Consider the following 22892-nt stretch of genomic DNA (forward strand, 5'->3'; position numbering starts at 1 on the left):
CCCTGGTCCTACCATCCTGCCTGTGCTCTGTTGTTGCTTGTTGTTGCTTGTTGTTGTTGCTGTGCTTTTCTCTCTCTCTCTCCTCTCACCCAACCGGTCGAGGCAGATGGCCGCCCACATACAGTCTGGTTCTGTTGGAGGTTTCTTCCTCGTTAGAGAGGGAGTTTTTCCTCTCCACTGTCGCTGTCAAATTAAATGCTTGCTGTATGTGGGATTTGTTGGCTTTAGTTGTGTGAGGTCTTACCTTGTAAAGTGCCTTGAGATGACTTTGTTGTGATTTGGCGCTATATAAAGAAAATTGAATTGAATTTATCTGAATTGCACAAAGGTTAAAGATGAAAATCAGAAGAAAGATAGAGAAGAAGAAGAAAGAAGCTACTTTGAATTTTTCACTGCTAATGTAGAGTCACGGTTCTGTACCCGAGTTTATGTCTCACTGGTCATCATCTGATGCCAAATGATCAGATTTATTTTTGATTGGCTTTAAATTTAAAGCTGTGATTCTCTGCTTCCTTGTTTATTACGAAGAATAAGCTCATATTTAAAAACATTTAGTCAAATAAAAAAAACAGAAAATGGTTAAAAAAAATAAAAAGACATAACCTGTCAATTCTTTTTAGGAAACAACACTCTGCCTTATCTGCCTGCAGATTGTAGACGTAGAGGTTAATGTACAGTACACATATTTGTTTTGTTTGCTTGTTTTCTGTCTGTTTGACCGTGTTCCATTCCTGGCCATTTTCCGTATTTCACCTGACGAACAGCAGAGCTCCACTTTGTGTCTCGTTTCTCTATTAGTCCATTAGTATTCAAGATGTGTTGCCTGCCTGCCTGCTGCCCGCCACTCATTCCCCAGACAGCAAATCAGCCAGCGTTGATTAATTTCAGCCTATTAGCACCCCTCGTTCCCCTCCCCCGGCTCCGCCCAGGTTAAATCCCTGTGCACAGTCTCGTGCACGCTCGCATGCGGGGGTGCTGCTGGGTGAGCGATGGCAGAGAAGCTGCCAGGGAGCCAGTTGTTGTCAGAATGATATTAATGAGTGCACTGCTCTGGTCCTAAGAGCATGTATAGTAGGAGTGCTGGAGTACACGTCTCTAATTTTGGTGTTTGCCTGCCAATTGTAAGTTTGTACTGTACAATAAAGGTCTGAGTGTTACACACACACACACACACACACACACACGCACACACACACACACTACATTTTGCCGAGCTTTGCCGTTTTTGTGTGTCTGTCTGTAGCTGTGTGTGATATCCAGCAATGCCATGGCCGGAGGGACAAGGGCTTATTTGTGTGTGCGCGTTTGTGCATTTGAGGGAGTTGGTGTGTGTGTGCGCGTGTGTGCGTGCGCTCTGCAGAGGCCTGTCCTAGTTTCCTTCCCCTCATCAGGGAGCTAGAGGTTCCAAGGACTGACGCACATCACCTGACAGCCGCCCCACTGCTCTACAGCCCTGCACCATGGTCCGTGTGTGTAAAATACAGAATTATGATAATGACTTGGTTCATCAAGTCTTGTGTGTAAGTGTGTGAGTATTTGTGCTCGTCACGTGTAAACTTGTGTACTGAGAGAATTACAGAGTGGAGCTTGGCGTTGTCGTTTCCTGTCGAGTCCCTGGGGGGTGGGTGTCCTGGGACAGAGTGGGTAAAACTGTATCACAAAACTTGACGACAATAGCTCTACATTAACTGCACTCTGTTTAACCTCAGCATGGAGTGGAAAACGTTACTGTCCTAAAGACGTGTTGTTCTGCTGGTCCTGTACTAAACACTGTTGTAATCTACTCTAACTGTGTCATAACTCGACGAGGCTGTGCTGGATGTGGAAGCGTGCAACTCCTGAGCATTTGATTGAAGACAAGCAAGCACCACATTGGAGTGCCCATCACACTGGAAACAGGGTCCAGAGAAGGAAATCCCAGAATCACCGTCCACTCTTCTGCCGCACGCTTCTGTGTCTCCTAACCAAACATTCACAGCCAGCTTCAGTCACATCATAAAAAACTTCAACTTGTATCTTTGCTTGTCTAAGTGCCCTAATGAAATGTCTGAACGATAGGATTAATAGATATTGGCAGACTTTATAACCTTACAGACAATTAGCAGCATAAAAGTATAAATTATGAGTGTGAGATATGAAGCATACAGTATACTCAGTACAACAGTCTTCCTGTTGTAACCCTGCACGAGTCTGTGATCAGGATAAATAGAGCGTATTACAGTACACACTATATTACTGCTCAAACAAACAATTAATAACGCAAGCAAACTAAACTTGGCACTTTTGTCCAACTGCAAAGTCAACCTGATTCACTGTAGTAGCTTAACTTCAATTAGCCATCTGTCTCTGAACAACTTTAATACTGGCTCTTTTCAGAAGGTGAAGGGTCATATTTTTATGATCCGTAAAAGATCCATAATCACATATTTTAAACCTCTTGTGAGCGCACCAGCCCATACCTTATGAGAGGCTGATGGCATATTTAGTCACACAGGCCTATAGGCGCGCACACTCAGGCTTTATTAAAAAAATGTCATGAATATCTTATAGGGTGGTAATGCTGTGTGATACATTTAAGATCTGAACACATTAAAGTTTTAAAAGCACATTAGACTGGCAAAGGAACATTAAGATACAGTATGGGGATGAGAGATGGAGTACAAATGAAGAATGGAGCTTTATATTATGTATATATGTTTTTTAGTTTATTTTGGTCATGAGCGAGTCATGAAATGCAGACATTACATTTTCTGCTTGGGAGTTTACAATAGGAGAGACAATATAGGAGAAAACGCAGCTCATATTAGATGAGCTCCAAATCAGCTTGTGTGGTTAATAATTCAATGACTCTAATCTTAAGGGCTGTGGCTGAGGGAGTTTGATTCTGACCCTCCCATGTCTCTCACATAATTTTGCTGATGTAGAATTTTAGAGTGTGAGTAGATTTAGTGAGTCCCTTAAGTTAATACTGCTGACCTGTGAGTTTAACCTTGTCCCTGCAGAGGCAGAGCCCCCCACTGTGTGTGGTGCCGTGCTGCGCCAGCATTTGTAGTTCACACATGAGGGGTTGTGACCTTGCAGCCTGCATTACACTTGTCTTCATCTGACTGATTACATATTAACACCATAGACACACACACAAATCATCCCTTAACCCTCATTAGTGAGTGGACTATTCTCCCAGCAGATGTGGTCCTCACCAGTATCATCATCTCGTCACCCTCAGCTTCTTACCGTCTTGGTTTCTCTGCATAATAAATAATTTTTCATGAAGGTGAGATAAAAATGTTTGTTCTGTCCTTGTTCTTGTTAAGGTAAACGGCTCCAGGAGGTGGCCTGTGTGATTCTGTGCTTCCTCCTTTTCGCCATCAACCTCTCCTTCCTGCTTCTGCATTTCTCCACCGTTCACATCTACAGAATCATTCTTGGCATTGGTAGGTTTGGTGATCGGACAATGTTCGCTTTCTGAATGTTTCTCTCAAAGTCTGAACTAGTACAGTCCACTGTACCACTCTGTCTTTATGTTTGTCTGCCAGTTCTAGGAATAGTGACGGCAGACTTTGCATCAGGCATCGTACACTGGGGTGCAGACACCTGGGGATCTGTGGACATCCCTGTTATTGGCAAGGTGAGCAAACTGTGCATATCTAGGCTGTACATACATACACTGAGGGTACAATCACTACATTACAGCATTACAAGTCAGCTTCACATTTCTCCACCTTGACCTTTAACCCATAAGATCAAAATATATTCTAATTTTAGCCAGTTAAAAGTATTGTGATCAGGTGTTTCATGCAAATTAGTTCATGAACTAGTTAGTGAACCTTTGCTTTGATTAATGGGATGAGGTGCATGCATGAGTTAGGTATTCATTGATTATTAATTGATACATGTTTTTATATACTGAAAGGTAAAATAATGTCATAGCATTTTGTAATTTGATGACATTTGCAAAGAAGCATTTGAAAAAAAAAAGGTATTAGCAAATGACCAAATACCTGTGTACTAAATACTAGTACATCTACTGTATTTGCAATACTGAAGTTGTTGTGAACATTAGTTCCAATAACTGAAACTTTAGAATGAGTTGATGAATGGCTGTGACAACACAGTCCTGACTGGTGCAGGCTGCAATTTGACATTGGTGGAGAAGCTACCACCATGACTACACAGAAAGTGTGGTGTTAATGGTGCTCTGGCAGAAGGATGGCAGCCGCGGGTGAGACGTTTGAGGTCATCTGCCTTTTGAAATGGCTCAATTTCCAATACAGTACAGTCACAGTATGTACAAAAGAACGTCTACACTTCTGCATTCAAGTATACCTGAGCCATTATTCCTCCCGTATCCTCCCGATACAGCAGTGTCCGTCGTTAAGTAGCTTTAGATAACACATGACTGACAGCTGCTAGTGGAATAAATAAAATTTCAACTCTTTTTTGATTTGGTGTCAATTAGACGAGACATTGTTTTCTGTGTCTCTACATCCAGTATTTTTGTAGATGTGTTGTACCATCAGTTGGCTCTAAGCCGTGATTCTTGGAGCCCTGTGTGACTTCCTGTTTTGCCTGAACACGGTGTGGTTTAATGTTTATTTATGATGTAGCATTTGTTGGGGTTTAGGTAGTTACCAGGACCAAAGCGCAGCAGAGGCTGCAGATTTGCATGGTGTTTTGTGCACTGTAGGAGACTTCTAATAACGACCATAACTGGTGGAGAAGAATGGACCTTTGCAAAAGAACAGAGGGATGACAATGTGCTAGTGGTGTGTGGGTTTGTGTGTGGGTTTGCAATCACGCACCCGGTTAAGGTTAGTTTGAGGCTACACTTGAGGCTAGTGTACACAAGCTAGAAAACATACATATATATATATGTGTGTGTAGTATGTATATGTAGTGTGTATATGTAGTATGTGTGTGTGTGTGTGTGTGTGTGTGTGTGTGTGTGTGTGTGTGTGTGTGTGTGTGTGTGTGTATGTGTGTGTGTGTGTGTAGTACCTTTTAACTGTATATGATCTTTAGGTAGGCAAAAACACGCTCTAGCGACTAAATGGATGCTTAATGTACCTGACCTAACCACACACAAATAGATTGGGAGGAATTTGGATCCACTTCCCAGGTCTTTAATTCCCCAGGCCTTTAATATAATAGTTAATGTAGTAATAAAGTATTACATTAAGTGAAAGTTTAAATGTTTGCACAGTTAAATGACACAACTAATCACACAAATCTGCTAAAGAACTTCTAATATTAGTAATATAAAAAAACGAATTGCTTTTTGTCAGCATTATTTATCACAAAGTTGCCCCAGCTCATAATATTTACGAATGTACTGTGTTTTGTAGTCTGATTTAAACCCATAAAAGCCTTTTTCCTCCCCAGTACTGAAGCTGCAACACTATCTCAAGAAGTGCAGTTGATTTTCCCAGTGGTGTTTAAAAGGATTCCTTCGCGAGGCTTTAGGCTTTGCTGTGTTTTTTTCGTCGTTGTCATGTTGTTGAGCTTTAATTGACTCAACAAGGATTTAGCAGTCCTCTAATGACACCAGTTTGAGGACAAAGTCACGCTCATTAGTTCTCAATGATGCTCAATTCACACTGAAATTTGCCAGATGTGCTGAGAGTTTAGTGATATAAGTTTGAAGTTGTTTTAAAAGCTTTTTTGCCCCTTAATTGCTCGCTGCTTTTTTGTTATCTGTAACAAGCACATCAGTTTCAAGCAGCACGCTAATAGGCTAATCAGTGTCAGATTTAATGAAGGACTTGAGTTTGTTGTTATAGGCCTGAATGATGGGAAGCAGAAAGTATATATACCAAAGATCAGGACAGAAAGATGACAGAAAGTCAGATGAAAATACAGTGTAACAAATGGTCAGTGTACCAAAAAAAATGAAAAGGAAGGGGGTGGAAGGGCGTGTCTGTCCAAACAGTGGGACAGTGGCGGTTGCTGGGGCGATGGGCGATGTGAGCTGGTGATTAACGGATGTCGTGTGAGGCGGGCCGTTAAACGGTGTGGGATTAGAGGACACGCAGCGACCGGTGGCCCGCCGTTAACTGGGAGCACGGATGCCGCCCCGCTCGGCACGACCTCCATGGCTTAGCCCAGCTTTCATCTGGCTGAGGGCTGCAGTGAGAGGAGGGGGAGTGGTGGGTGAGGAGAGGTGGGGGAGAGGCAGAAGAGTACATAATTGTCAAGATTGCAGTGGCACCAACCAACTGCGTTGGCTGATCGGCGTGTGTGATTCAACTGGCTGGCATGACAATAATGAGTTGTCATGCTGATGTGTCTGTGGTTAGACACACGCACACTGAGGCAATACAGATGCAAACCTTACTTTGTGCTTTTTCCACAGAGAAATAAATTACCTTTATCCTGCGTGTGTGTGTCTCTGAGATTCAGATTCAGTCTTTCATTTGAGACCCCCATGCTCTCACAGACAGGTGTCTGCCACTGCACCGTGCAGGTGGGGTTTATGAGTGTGTGGGTGTTTGAAGATGAGGTTTTGTGTGGACTGTCTATGGGTCATTTATGTGTGTGAGCGTGTCTGCGTGCGGCTGCTGCTGTTCTGTGGTCTATTAGGATGCTGGATATGAGCTTTGGGGTGGCACAGGATGGAAGGCACCACTGAGCCGTGTTAGTGTGTGGATGCATTTGATCTGCATTTGTGTAAAGACAGTAAACAATTCTTTTCAGTGTCTGTTTTGTGTTTGAAGTGAATGTAAATTAGGTAGAAAATTCTGAGTTTTTGCTCCAGCACACTGTGTGTGCATGTGCATGCATGAACAAGTGTGTGAGAATAAGTGAGAGAGCGTTAACCTGAGAAAAGAGAAAACTAGTATTTTAACATTTGCGGTTTCTAGTTCCTTCCATGTTTTCCTTCTCATGAACACTAAATTGTTATTCATGATACATACGGTGACTGCTGCCCAACAGAAACAAGTCCTAGTCATTGTACATTAAACATTTTATTTGTTGTTTTTTTAATTTGGACATTTCTAATTTCACAATCCCAGACGTCAGCTTAGATCTGCTGGTGAAACCAGCTCAGGTACAACTGGGGTGTTAATAGATAGTTTGCTCCTGTTCATATTTTGGTGCATGTTAATTTCACAAGAGCTTTTGACATTTGCGCGGCTCTGGAGGCACACATAGCTGTAGTAATATAAATGCCTTTTCTCTCCTGACCTACTACTGTGCCCATTTTCTCTCTTTCTTCTCAGTGGTGTTCTTTCATTCTGAAGTAATTTGTGTATTATTGGGTTATTTGTGTGTTTAATAAAATCAAAGCAGATTCATTTATATTCTTTTACACCTCTGTGAGGTTTAAATGCTTGCTTTGATGGTGTCCCCACAGATGGCTGTAATTAGGCTACAGTATGGTCATCTATCTAACGAAACATATAACCTGAATAAAGAATAGGCCAGGGTGGGGGGTCGTATATATATATATATAGTGGATGGTGGATCTGAGGGAAGACCACAGCAACCTCCCTGAACAGAATCCAGTGACTATCACAGTGGCAGAAATCCAACAAAGAGTCTCAGGTATGAAAAACTCGACAGCACCCGGCCCTGACATGATCCACGCCTACTGGCTAAAGAAGCTCACTGCAATCCATGAGCGCCTGGCAGCACAAATGAACCAGCTGCTAAGGGATGGGACTCACCCTGAATGGCTAACCGAAGGGCGAACGATCCTGATAATGAAGGATCCCTCAAAGGGTACTGTCCCATCCAACTACCGGCCAATAACCTGTCTCTCCACAACATGGAAGCTCATGTCAGGCATCATCGCCACTAAGATAAGTGGGCACATGGGTCAATACATGAGCGATGCACAGAAGGGCATTGGTAAGGATACCAGAGGAGCCAAACACCAACTCCTGGTAGACAGAACAGTTGCCCAAGACTGCAGAGTGCGACACACCAACCTGTGCACAGCCTGGATCGACTACAAGAAAGCCTATCATTCAAAGCCACACATGGATCACTGAATGCTTGGAGCTGTACAACATCAACAGAACTCTAAGGGCCTTCATTGCAAACTCGATGAGGTTGTGGAGAACCACCCTTGAAGCCAATGGGAAGCCACTTGCCCAAGTATCCATCAAATGTGGCATATACCAAGGAGATGCACTGTCCCCACTGCTGTTCTGCATAGGTCTGAACCCCCTCAGCCAAATAATAAACAAGACTGGCTATGGATACCGACTCCGGAACGGGGCCACCATAAGTCACCTCCTCTACATGGATGACATCAAGCTGTACGCCAAGAGTGAGCGAGACATCGACTTGCTGATCCACACCACCAGGATCTACAGCTCGGACATCGGGATGTCATTCGGACTCGAGAAATGTGGGAGGATGGTGACAAAGAGACGCAAGGTAATCCACACAGAAGGGGTCTCACTCCCAGAAGGAACAATAGCAGACATTGAGGACAGTTACAAGTACCTTGGAATACCACAGGCAAACGGCAACCTTGAACAGGCAACAAGGAATGCGGCAACAGCCAAATACCTCCAACGAGTAAGGCAAGTCCTAAGAAGCCAGCTCAACGGCAAGAACAAATCCCGGGCAATAAACAGCTACGCCCTGCCAGTGATCAGATACCCTGCAGGAATAATAAGGTGGCCAAAGGAAGAGATACAGACCACAGATGTTAAGACACGAAAGCTCCTCACCATGCATGGAGGGTTCCACCCCAAATCCAGCACCCTGAGACTATACGCTAGCTACAAGGAAGGAGGCCGAGGACTAGTGAGCGTGAGAGCCACTATCCAGGATGAAACATCCAAGATCCATAAGTACATCAAGGATAAGGCCCCGACAGACGACGTGCTGAGTGAATGTCTCAGGCAGTGGAGAACAGAGGATAAGATGCTGGAAGAGGGACCATCATGGGAGGACAAGCCCTTGCACGGGATGTACCACCGGAACCTAACTGAAGTGGCTGATCTCAACAAATCCTACCAATGGCTTGAAAGCGCTGGGCTGAAAGACAGCACAGAGGCACTCATCCTGGCTGCACAGGAGCAGGCCCTGAGCACCAGAGCCATAGAGGCCCAGATCTACCACACCAGACAAGACCCAAGGTGTAGACTGTGCAAAGAGGCCCCTGAGACGGTCCAGCACATAACTGCAGGGTGTAAGATGCTGGCAGGCAAAGCATACATGGAACGCCATAACCAAGTGGCTGGCATAGTATACAGGAACATCTGCGCAGAGTATGGACTGGAAACCCCAAGGTCAAAGTGGGAAACACCTCCCAAGGTGGTAGAGGACAAGCGAGCCAAGATCCTGTGGGACTTCCAGATACAGACAGACAGAATGGTAATGGCGAACCAACCAGACATTGTGGTGGTGGACAAAGAACAGAGGAAAGCCGTAGTGGTGGATGTAGCAATACCAAGCGATGGCAACATCAGGAAAAAGGAACATGAGAAACTAGAGAAATACCAAGGGCTCAGAGAAAAACTTGGAAGGCTTGGAAGGTGAAGGCCACAGTGGTGCCTGTGGTGATCGGAGCACTAGGGGCTGTGACCCCCAAATTGGAGGAATGGCTACAACAGATCCCTGGAATAACATCCGACATCTCAGTCCAGAAAAGTGCAGTCCTAGGAACAGCAAGGATACTGCGCAGAACCCTCAAGCTCCCTGGCCTCTGGTAGAGGACCCGAGCTTGGAAAGTGGATGAGACCACCCGCGGAGGGTGAGAATAGAGTGGTATATACACACAAACCTAAATCTATTTATGATCATGTTTACTTGTTTTGTGTTGCTAGTCTTTCTTTTCTGCTACTGGCAAAGAATTGAGTTAAGTAAAAAATATATTAAAAATATAATGCCCCGCACTATAGTGAGGGTTTACAACTAAAGATGGGATTATTGTGTTACCTGATATTTATCTCTCTGTCTATTTTAGGCATTCATTCGACCATTCAGGGAACACCACATCGATCCAACTGCCATCACTCGCCACGACTTCATTGAAACCAATGGAGACAACTGTATGATCCCCATTGTACCACTGGCTCACATGGCCTACAAGTTCCTCACATACACACCAGGTATGGAGAAGGACTAAAACCTGCTGTTGGAGTCAGAAAAATAAGGTTTCATAACTATTGTGTCTCGTATGTAAAATGCTCAGGTGTGCACGTTGTTAGCACCTGAGAATGAGAATCTTGGGGACATAACAGCAGCAGGTTTGATTACCCCCAGAGATCTGACCTCCTCGTATATGTGATCCCACCAATACAGCCACCCATCATCAGGCTGTGATGTCAGTGTACTGTAAGCACAACTATACAGGGTTTTCCCGTTGCTAATGCCTTGCTTCAGGGTTCTGACGTGAGGAGACGCAGGGAAGCACAGGGTGGTTTTACTGGGAGCCATGTGAACTGGCCGTATGAGTGCAGGAGAGGAGAAAGATCAGCAGGAGCAGTCATGTAGAAAACAGCATCTGACCCGCCGTGTCTCTAACTATAGTCAACTGTCCCTTTGACAGCTGGAGATTGAAGCAGTGGATGTTAAGTGCTAGGTTAGGTACAGTAAGTTCCTGAGCCTCCATGTAACATGGAATGTTAACTTTTTTCAACCTTCCTGTTTTTTGATATTGGGGTTGTCTTTATTCCGACCATGGTTCGCTTGATGTGACCATATTTTTATTATCATGTGGTTTTGTCAGTAATCTATGTCTGAGAGAGTCCTAATTTTATTAAAGCTTTAATAATATATCAACCTTTACCATGGACCTTATTGGTGATGTTGGACATAAAGTAAATGTATACAGTACAACTCAAATACACTGGGAATTTTGTTTCTAATGGGACAAATTGAGGCAAATAAACAAAAGCAAAGATTCAGACAGATTCAGCTAAAACTTGCAGAGGTCATATGGTTATTTCCAGGTGCGGTCAGTGAAGTGAGGGGGGGTGGATTAGGGGGGAGAGGGCCATAGTGAGGCCCACATGTAGGCGACATCTTCACCTGTCATGTTACTAACTGCAGGGAGTCAAAAGGTCACGAGACAGAGACACGAAGAGAGGCAATGACATCTCCACCTGTCATGTCTGCACCTTCAGAGGTCACCGCTAAGAGTTTGAGACGTGAGTGAGAGAGCGAGGGGACGGGGTGGCAGAGGGTCATGTTGTGGTAAGATGACATCTAAACCTGTCATGTTAAGCCCCTCACTGTGCCAGGCGGTCACCAGACAAAGATGGAGAGAAAAGTAGATGGGACCAAGCTAAAAGCTGTGAGATGACGTCTCCAGCTGTCATGTCTGCACTTGAACTGAGGTCAAGAGATCGCTGTTTTAACCAAAGGGAACAGGGGCTGGAGGGAGATGGAGAGAGGACAGCTGTAAGTCGTTTTAAAACAAATACATACAGTAAGAGAGAATTTAGTTTAAACACAGGAGAGATGGACAATGACCACACACTGACCTGAAATCCCTTCAATAAGATGAACTAATCTGTGTACTCATTTAGAGAACAGTACATGTACATGTACAACCTAAATGAAGTGAACCCAGGACAGTTCATGTTAGGTTTGTGGGTTACGTACTGTTGCCTTTTGTTGGATCAACCACACACATGGACCAGACTACTCGTATTAGACATGTACAGTACACTAGGTACACATGTAGGGCTGCAAATAACATTTTTTTGATAATCGATCAATCTGGTGATTATTTGTTCATTTAATCGATACATTGGATTATAAAAAATAAAATCTAATTTGACACGGTAGCTTTACGTGACGGATACTGTACACAGCATTTGTTACCGCTGCTACATCCAGTAACGTCTGTTTTCTTCTCCTGTGCATGTGTGTCGCTGTAGTATTTACAGTCCACATGCTAAATTTTGTAACACTTGCAGGTTAACGTATTTATTGGCCAGATAAAGAAATTTGTTGATCAGTTTTCTCCACCATTTTGCCAGTGGCCGCGTTTTTATTGCATCATGCTGTAACGTAAAATGAGTATCATAATTGATCATTTCTATCATTGTTTAATTTGTTATTGTTGTTGTTGTTGTTGTTGTTGTTGCAACCCTACACGTGTAACATATACACACATGACCATGTAACATTACGAGACCAATGAATGACTGAGGCACCAACATATTGTACAGTAGCACCATCACAAGCTGAACATATGCACATGACAAACCGTCAGTCTTGTCAGTTCGCCTATTCATTTAAACTGTGACCCTAATTGCACAGACAGAAACAATCACTGATACCATCAAGGTGGATGTCACAGACACAAAGAAGAGCAAGAAACATCAAACAACAAGGGACCAATCCTAGGACCCGGTTGATTTGTTGATTATGATTTCGTCCACTATAATAAACAGAGGATGGTTGAACAACGAATGTAGAAAACAAAAAAATGTTAACCGGATAAGTGCTTTATTATACTCAAATAGAAACCTACAGTACAATGTGTAAATTAGCAGTTTAAACAAAAAAAAGCAAAAAATCACATCATCTAGAATTTTGTCTGATTGTCTGTCCAACTCATAGGAAGATGAGCACACAAGCTTAAAAAGCTGTGTTTTATGAGTTTCAATTCAATTCAATTCAATTTTATTTATATAGCGCCAAATCACAACAAAGTTATCTCAAGGCACTTTACAAAGTAAGGTTTAAAACCTCACACAACTAAACCCAACAAATCCCACATACAGCAAGCATTTAATTTGACTAACAGTGGAGAGGAAAAACTCCCTCTCTAACAAGGAAGAAACCTTCAGCAGAACCAGACTGGATGTGGGCGGCCATCTGCCTCGACCGGTTGGGGTGAGAGGATAGAGAGAGAAAAAAGCACAGCAACAACAACAAGCAACAACAAGCAACAACAGAGCACAGGCAGGATGGTAGGACCAGGGACTGGATGCAGGCAGGATGGTTGGATCTGCAGCTGCCCATCACAGACACCAAACTTTAAGTCCAATGATACCTGTAGGTAAAGATAAAGTGAGGGAAAAGAGAGAGAGAGAGAGAGAGAGAGAGAGAGAGAGAGAGAGAGAGAGAGAGAGAGAGAGGGAGAGAGAGAGAGCGGGAGAGTAGCACAACTACTGGAGAGAAAGAGACAAGGTTAGTTAAACATGGAACAATGATGGGAGGTTATTGGACAGAAGAGGTAGAAGGAAACAGAGGAGCTCATTGTAAAAATTAAGTCTATTTATTGTCAATTATGTCTATTGCAGCCTAACTAAGAGATGGTTCCTGTGACTAACAATCATTGCCAGTGACCTGAACCATCTCTAACTATAAGCTTTATCAAAAAGGAAGGTTTTAAGCCTAATCTTAAAGGTGGAGAGTGTGTCAGCTTCTCGAACCTGAAGAGGGAGCTGGTTCCAGAGGAGAGGAGCTTGGTAGCTAAAAGCTCTGCCCCCTGTTCTACATTTAAACACTCTAGGAACCGCAAGTAGCCCAGCGCTCTGAGAACGAAGCGTTCTGCTGGGAACATAAGGAACTATGAGGTCTTTAAGATAAGAAGGAGCTTTTTCATTGAGTACTTTGTAGGTGAGTAGGAGAATTTTAAATTCTATCCTACATTTTACAGGCAGCCAGTGCAGAGAAGCTAATGTAGGAGAAATGTGATCTCTCTTTCTAAGTCCCGTCAGAACTCTGACTGCAGCATTTTGAATAAGCTGTAGACTTTTTAAGGAGCTGTTAGGACATCCTATGAGTAAGCAGTTACAGTAGTCCAGCCTAGAGGTAACAAATGCATGGATCAGTTTCTCTGCATCGCTCTGAGAGAGGATGCTTCTGATTTCAACTATATTTCTAAGATGGAAGTAGGCGGTTCTGGAGATTTGTTTACTGTATGATGTAAAAGAGAGATTCTGGTCAAAGATGACAGAGTAGAATCTGAGTGTGATCTTTAAATATTTAAAGGTAATGATTTACAGTAACATGTAGAACATCATAGGACTCAGTAAAAGACAGGCAGATTTTCCTGCGCGATGCCACACAGGCGTGGAGGGTGAAGTGTCTCACCCCTGACTCAATGACTTACTTTTTCCTCTTGAGGCCTGTAGTGCTGCAGTGATCGCGTGGTGATAAAAGATTCAATTAATGTCAGATGATTGATCTCCTGTCGGCGTCTGATTTAGCAGAACGGTGTCTGACATTGTGACAGTGACTGTTTTATTTTTGATGTTTCATTACGGACGGTTTCACCCTCTGTTCTCATCATCCTTCTTATCCCCTGCTGCCACTCCTCCCCATGTTGCCCTATTCCTTGTCCTCCCCCTCAGTCTCTTCATCTCTCTGAGTCTCCTGCCAGCGTCCTCTCTGTGGGTGTATTCTGCATTTGAGCGGCCCTTTTCATTACCCTAAGCAGACCAATTGTTCTATTTGTGTATTTGTGTCTGTCACTAACCTGTTCTGTCGGTGTCCTCTGTGGATGTCCTGTCTTGTCCACTTACAGAGGCCTTGGTGCCGTCCTATCCCTGGGACTGCTATGTCTTTGCCCTGGCAGTTTTTGTGACGCTGACCAATCAGATTCATAAGTGGAGCCATTCCTACTTCGGCCTCCCACTCTGGGTCACACTACTCCAGGATTGGCATCTTGTGTTGCCACGGAAACACCACCGTATCCATCACGTTTCGCCACATGAGACATACTACTGCATTACTACAGGTATGAACGGTGTTATTTCCTTTGATGGTCAGACAAAGATATTATGTTTGAAAATACTTGACCCATTTTTTAATATATCAAACCAAACACATAAAAAATACATGTTTGAGGAAATAATGTTTTATTGAGGGAAAACAGGTTTGTGCTACTATCTTTTAACGATTTTAATCTTTTTTTTTTTTCATTTTAATTTCACTAGAATCTTAATTTGTCAATTTAACCAGCTGGTCTTTCACTGCCATTGACCACAGCCAGTACACACACACACACACACACACACACACACACACACACACACACACACACACACACAATAAACGTAAATCATCTCAGTCCTTATTCTTTGTTTATGTTTAAATTGATGAACTGTGTTAATTGTTAATAATTGTATTACCATGTTTAAATCTGAGCCAATTACATGTAAGATGACTGTGGTGTTGGCAAATTCAAAGTAAGAGTGTGGTGTTTTAAATCCTTAATCATTTTGTTGTGACTAAATCTTAATGTGTGTATTATTGATGTGACTCCTGGTTGATTGTTTTTCAGTGGCCATTTTGAATCTGACAATTCCAGGATAATTTCACTTACAGTTCTCTGCATCTTTGGACAACATGCCAGCAGTGTCTGACTGTCTGTCGACTTCTTATAAATAACTAAGAGAAAATGTTCTGTTTGCGTGTGTGCATGTCTTTAGAGACGCAAGGCCTCTGTAATAGATCCACATTCAGTATTCTGTGTGCATCTGGGTGAGAGGGAGGGAGGGAGAGAAAAGAGGCAGGATACACAAGGGGGATTCAGTTTGTACGTCACCCTCTGCCCCTGCGGAGGACAGATGTGTGTGCGTTTGTGTGTGTGCGTGCGTGTGTGTGCGCGCGCGCGTGTGTGTGTGTGTGTGCGCGCGTGTGAGTTAGGGGGGGCCCAGTGTGTGTTCACACATGCTGTCGCACATCTGCATACTTGAGCATCTGTGCGTGCACTAGTCTTTGACCTCCTCTTCAGTTTCTAACCTCTGTGTGAGGTGGTGGGAGGCAGGGTGGTCATGGGCCCCACTGGGACAGTGGTGGCCCTGAGCTCCGCCAGCCTGGCTGCATGGGCTGGGCTTGGATTCCACTGGGGCTTGCCTAGCTGCCTTTGTGTTTGCCACTGGCTGACAATCCCCATGTATATTTAATGCTAACCTGCTGTCAGTTCTAACAAATAGGACTTCACAGGCAGAGGGGGGATGGAGGACAGCGGAGGGAGGGAGGGTGGGAGAAGGGTGGGTAAGAAGCGGGGATTTGGAGAAATAAAAAAAGGGTGTGTGGTGGAAGAAGTACAAACGAACGCGAACAGGGAGAGTTGGAAAAAGAGTGCAATCAAACAAAACCTCTTGCTGCTTCACTGCGTTCCAGCAGACGGAGGGTCAAAGAAGGGACACACACACACACCTCGCCTGAAAATACAATATGTATATGAAAACATGAATCAGAAATCCATATCTGTCTGCTGATCTGTGTTATACAGTCTCTGTATAATTTAAATAATTCTTAACATTTTCTTGATTAAAACTTGCCGAGTTGGTGTATTTCCAATCCAATTGGAGGAAAAACCTGAGGAGACGCGGTGTTTGCCCAGTCCTGTTATGGTTTGCATTAAACACACATTTTCTTCTACAACCTTGTGTGTGACATAATGACAAACTAAACTGCAGAGAAAAAAGATCATGTGAGAAAGGAGGATTATCCTGTCTCATTCTAAAAGGGTTGCTGTCGCTGTCCTTTAACCCAGTGTATCATTAGTGAGACCACTAATAGTTTCAAATATCCCCCAATAACTGTTGGAAAATAAAGGCAAGGGCTTGACAAATAAATTTGGATATTAAACTAATTGATTGAAAGAAAAAAATGATTAAAGCACAATTCAAAGTTTTATAAACAACTTTCAAATATATCAAATATATTTGATACCTTCCTATTCTTTTCTTTGGAATGAGTGTCCATTATGAAGAACACATACTGTAGAGGCAACAGATCAGAAATGCGCTTTTCTAGACAAAAAAGTGCGAGAGATGATAAGCTATGAATCATGAACCTCACTACACGTCCCTGTGTGTGTGTGTGTGTGTGTGTGTGTGTGCGTGTGTGTGGGTGTGTGTGTGTGTGTGTGTGTGCGTGTGTGTGTGAGTGTGTGTGTGTGTGTGAGGGTGGGTGTGGGGGGGGTGACTGTGCAGCCTTACTGTATGTCTGCACCTGTTTCTGCTACTGTGTGTTTAGTTGTTAACTGTGTGGGCTACAAAAGTAAAGGTACCTACAGCTTTAGTCTAGATATAAACCCAAGTGTCCCATGGTGTGTGTGTGTGTGTGTGTGTGTGTGTGTGTGTGTGTGTGCGCGCATGCGTCTTTTACTTGGGGCTAAGTGTGTCTCGGGAGATTTTCCCGATCCCTCCACCCCTGTGAAATCTACTCTGAATGATGATGAGACGAGCAGACAGACAGGGTTGGAGGTAGGCTGGTGGAGGATTAGGATGCACATAGACAAAACTAGGGAAAGGTACAGTGGACATTAGGCATGACGGAGAGGAGGGGAAGGGTGGGGTTTCATTTAAGGACCAGGTAAATGTGATTCAGTGTTTGATCTGTTGGAGCAGTAGGTGGTGTGAAACGCTGATTTATTATCTAAAAACATCGTGTCTTTGGGAGACGACAGTGATTGACATTTTCACACACTAACAAAAAGATGTGATTAGATCTCACATCAGTCTTTTTGCTACCTCCTTTTCCACCTGTTTGATGGTCTCCCTCTGCATTTCCTGTCTCCTTTTCCCTTGTTTCTCCCAGGTTGGTGTAATTACCCACTGGATCAGCTGGGCTTTTGGAGACGGATGGAGCAATTGATCGAATGTGTAACAGGCCAAAAACCACGATCAGATGACATGGCATGGGCCAAGAAGACTGACTGACAGAGAAATGCACAAATTCACGTTTTTACATTTCACTCATGCGCCTGTGCATCTGAGCAAACCATGTTGTAGCAAAAAACTCAAAGACTGGTGCAAGTGATATGTGTTCAGTATGTGCTATAGTCTGCTTGGAACATTGCTGATGAAACAGTTAGTGGGTCAGTGAGCTGGTACTGTAGGCATGTGCACTGTCCTGTAGGTGTAGGGGTTCTGGAGGATGGGCTCTCCAATCGTGTTGTTGCAGGCCTCTTCTTACACCACACATGTCTAAGCAGTTCTGTTGTTAAGTCCCACCTTTTTGTCTATGTCCTTTTTGTACCAAGAATTGACAAAGGCACTTTTCTAATATCTCTCTCAGCTCTGATGTACTGTATAAACGTGTCTAGACCTCGGTAAACTTAGATACAAGTAAAACTGGTTAAAATCATGGCGTCAACGAAGTTTTTGTTAGTTAAAAATTGTACAAACAACTCAAATATTATTTTTTTACTGGATGATGTTTTGGTTCTGATCCATTTTTTTAGTGTTAGAACTATTTTGTGCCGATCCTCACTCATTCAGTTTACAGGTACTCCAGAAGTGCTACTATATTTAGTAGCGAATGACCTCGCTGTGAATTCTTGAAGCAACCTCAAGAACCTCAATCGCATCCCTCGCCACCAGATAACACCGAATAATTTCTTCTAAATGAGCATATGAAACACATCAAGTTCATTGTTATTCATTTGAAAGACAAATCTACTTCCCTTGAAATGAGATACGTTTAGAAATATTATCAAAACTATAAGTTCTTTGTCATGATGAACAGCTAATCTTTTAGCAGTTAACTCTACACATATGCTAAGGTCAGCCAGGCTTGGTGGTCAGAGGATAAGTAGCATGTTTAAAAAGTATGCATACTGAAATAACGTTTTTACCTGATGTGAAATGAAAACGCAAAAGAAGCTGGGATTTTAGATGATTTACCCAGCATAAACTGCTGATTTCATTTAGTTACGTTGGCTCGGACCAGAGGTCAAATCCACCGTACACTGCTGCTGACTGTGTCACCTGTGCTTACTGTTTACATGCCCCGAGGCTTGAAGTGCTAGATTGGGTTTCTATTTTTTTTCCTCAGCTAACTTCTTAAAAAGCATTTTGGAATCACCAAATTGAAAGTGCAGAAAATATCCCACGTCTTAGATATTCTTCCATGGGCACTGGACACTGTAAAAAGTTTTAGTTTAGCTCTGTTCCACCACTCAAAAGAGATTGCTTACAGTACCTTGTCATCTCTGAATCTGCTTTTAACTCATTACTCACCACCACAGATTCACGTAGAGTTTACAGCCTGACCACAACATAAAGCCGACCGAACCGCTTTAATTTCTTCTATGGTTATTTAAGAAAGTCTGAAATCTTTTTTTACAAGTAATTGAAATCATGTTAGAAATGGATTGCTGTGAGCACTGGTAGAAAAGACGAAACACTGCAGACTGTTTTGCTATTCTTATCCCACACACTGCAGCTGTAAATGTTAAACACTCAACAAAAGAACTATCACAAACATAGAGACCGGAGTCACAGGATGTGAGAGCAAGAAATTAATTTTACTGCATTTAAAAGTGCTAGAAGCGAACTCTGTTCTAGCAACAACAACCAGGCTTTGCAGATGGATGCTTAGGGCTCTAGCATCTCTGACTCGTGTTTAAATGCCATACGTTGACACTTTGGACTCTTAATAACTTGCACTAGAGCCAAGCTGCTTGAGTTGTAGTTTATTTTGCAGGCTGAAAATCCCTTCAGTCTCAGAACAATAATAACAGCACTTTATTGTTTTACTGAGTAAATGTCCTCCATTGACCCATTCACTCACCATGACAGACATACAAATCGAACCAGGCTGTTTGCATGCGTGCGAGCACACTACACATGCTGTAACACACTGTGTTATCTTTTCTCTGGCTTTAAAATGATTTTTTTTATAAATGAATCAAGCCTTGTATAAATTCACATGTTCCATTTTGCAGCTCAACGCTCACTGCTTATCTGCCTTAATGTTTTTATCTGCTCTTGGGTTTAAATAAAGGTTTATTACTCCAGAATGTCCAAATGCTCATCTCAATAAATACAAGAACACGTTTGCAGATGTATTATTAATCATATATTTTACAGGACAAAAACTCAGAGGATTATGAGTCCAAGTTTAGCATTTAGGCATGCTGTTGATTTGCAAAGGTCATTAAGGTCTTAAGCTTCATTGCAGACAGTGAAGCGGCTGCTTCATCCAGGAGTATATGTGGATTACATGAGAACACAGAATGAGGACATGGGTACAGGATGAGCGCCTTTTTATTAATCCCTGAGACACATCCCGGGTAAAGGCTGGAACAGAGCCGCCCTCTAGTGTCAGCTTGAAGCCTTTACTCAATTCAGAGGGAGTGTGGTTTGGTTTTATTCCTCGATCTACTTATCACAGATTCACAGACAAATATATGGATCACTCAGCAAAGGTCACAGGGTCACGTGGATCTGCTTTATTCCACTTGATCTCCCTGGGTTGTTCAGTGGGTCAAACTATCCAGAGCTACTTAATCAGAAAGCATGTCCCCTTGGGACTCAGCTAAGGGCCAGTCCTGGGGCTGAGGAATAGGAGGTAATTAAATTAGGTCAGTGAGAAGGGGGAGAAGAAAATTTAAATATTATATACACTCTCTGCAGCCAAACCATAGCATACAGTCCTTACAGGTGTTCATAGAAGTAGCTAGTGGCTGTCTTTAGATGATTTGTATATGTATGTAAGGCTAGGGGTTACAGTTCCAGTACAAATGCATTTTGGTTCATATATGACATAAAGTTAGATTTGGAAAACAAAAGATTTGTACAGTAACAACCAATGGTGTTTTAGCAGACAACAGCAGTGTGTGATCCACTGTGACAAGACGGTGTCCATTATGCATGAGAGTGAACATGTGCACGCACGCACCAGGATATGTGACACATTGTTATCTCCCATGTCTCCATATAGCTCACAGTAAGAGCTCCTTTGTCATTCCCACATTAGTACCATCATTTCCACTGTTACACCCAGCGTTAACAAGACACACATGCAGCTAGACCTCCTCTATACACACACACACACACACACACACACACACACACACACACACACACACACACACACACACACACACACACACACACACACACACACACACACACACACACACACACACACACACACAGCCTCTCTCTGCATGGTGGTGACATATTGGATCTCGCTATGCTGATGTGCATGGCCGATCAGTGTCTCATGCTGGTAGCTATTAAAGTTTCTATCAGACACACTGAGATTCAGGGCTTGATGTCAACACTTGCAGTAGTCAGATGTGGGGACATGAATTTGCAGCTTTGAAGCGGATACTTCATTATGATATGATAAGATGAAGGGCAATATTACCAACCTGAGCTGGCATGCTATTTATGGTAGATGTTACTTAAAGTTGTGTGTGTGAGGGAGAGATTCAGCCCAACCTGTCACAGCTGGGTCTAACAGGGTTCATTAGGGTTTGACACGACAACAAGTAAAGTCAAAGAGTAATACATGAAGCCTTGACTATGAAGCTAATGGCATCTGTGAGCAAGGCTGCAGGTGACTGTTGACAGACAGGGTGTGAGATCCCACAGCGATCCTTGTTACATCGAGGTGTGTTCACACTCCTTCCTGCAGTTAAGTGTGTGCATCTGCGAGAATGTGTTCATGTGTTGCAATTTTTGCATTAGCTATTGTGTGTGTGTTTGTGCCTCACCTGCAGGTGCTTGTACAAGTGTTAAAGCCAATTATTAGAGTTGATTGAAAAGCAGTGAGTCATTAGAGGGACTGTTACTTTTGAAACCCAACTTGGCACAGGAAGGAAACATTTGTAGGTTTTGTGTGTTACCTCTGAACGTCTATTACATCTGAGGCTGTGTAAAGCTTTTGGATCTGGACACAGAAACAACAAACAACACTCAGACATTCAAATCCTACATTGATGAACTTTATAGCTCATGTTGTGCCATTCCTACATATTGAACCTTCAGAAAGACAAATGCTACACATTTGAGACTCACACACAATCACTGAGACGAGGAAACCATTCCATCGCCGCCTGCTGGTCATGTTCTGAAGAGGAACACACCAATATGCAGTAAGGCCATGAGAATGCAAATGACTTCTATTATGTAGTTTTCTGCAGAAATTCCTTTATTTTATTAGACACATCTAGTGTGATGTCCACTTTACATTAATAGGAAAAACAAAATGGAGAACTGCGTGCAGACCAGCCTGCAGCTGAAATCCCCCTCTGCTACAGCCTGCAGTGCATGTCCTCATGACCAGCCACAGCTGTGATGGGAAAACGTGTGGTTGTTCAGGAAGCTCCAAGGTCTAAATCCTAGTCCTAGTCCTCAGTGCAACGTGTGTATGAACAAAAAAAATGTGTACATGTGTACTGTATAGCGGTCCAAGCAAAATGGTGTAACATAGTTTCAAACAAAATAGCTGTGACAGAATAAATACAAAACTAATACATGCTATGATTTACAGCATGCTTTGGTGAAGAGAAAAACTAAAAATAAAATGATGTAAAAGGACATTGTAATAATCTTGGGAAACAAAACAACTTACTTTAACTAAGATTACTACATAGCACACTTTTCAATTAATGTTTCCGGGTGGCAAATGTAAGCAGGACGGGCAGGACGAAGGGAAAGAGAAACATTAGTAAATAGATAACACTCTCTATGTCAACAAACACCAAAACATTTCCTTTATAACTTTTTTATGTGCAAACTGTCCACAGATAGATAAAACATTATAATAATGTACATGCAGCATAGACTCATATGACTCAGCAGTGCTGTAGGTGCCAATAGTGGGGGTGGTGAGCTGTAGACTGAGGGTGAGAAGGGTGCATCACTGGGGTCGCAGGGCACTGATGAATAGCTGACACAGGACGAGAGGGACGGAGCAGTCAAACTGTCACACTACACCAATGCTGCTGAGTTTGTGTGGGTGAGGCTGTAGGTGTCGTAGGTGCTGGCGCAATTACGCACTGACTGGCACTAAACGATTCACCCAGCGCACGCACACACACACACACACACACACACACACACACACACACACACACACACACACACACACACACACACACACACACACACACACACACACACACAAGGTAGCGATAAAAAAACTGCTCTTGTTACATGAATCTATATTTACGCTGGGTCATTCACAAGAACACTCTCTGGCACTGACCTCAGAAC

At 43.0% G+C, this 22892-nt stretch overlaps 1 protein-coding gene across 1 annotated transcript in view; it reads left to right on the top strand.

Annotated features, from left to right (window-relative positions):
* The window catches only part of si:ch211-212o1.2 (uncharacterized protein LOC492735 homolog), a 29925-nt gene extending 10239 nt beyond the window's left edge, over positions 1-19686 (top strand). The window contains exons 2-6 of the mRNA XM_029153349.3: positions 3315-3434; positions 3537-3628; positions 9926-10070; positions 14450-14662; positions 17479-19686. Coding sequence (XP_029009182.1) covers positions 3315-3434; positions 3537-3628; positions 9926-10070; positions 14450-14662; positions 17479-17600 — 692 coding nt within the window. The 3' untranslated portion in view covers positions 17601-19686. The remainder of the gene's footprint in view (positions 1-3314; positions 3435-3536; positions 3629-9925; positions 10071-14449; positions 14663-17478) is intronic.
* The last annotated feature ends 3206 nt before the right edge of the window (positions 19687-22892 follow it).

Source organism: Betta splendens, chromosome 6 (assembly GCF_900634795.4).
Source record: "Betta splendens chromosome 6, fBetSpl5.4, whole genome shotgun sequence".
Taxonomy (NCBI): domain Eukaryota; kingdom Metazoa; phylum Chordata; class Actinopteri; order Anabantiformes; family Osphronemidae; genus Betta; species Betta splendens.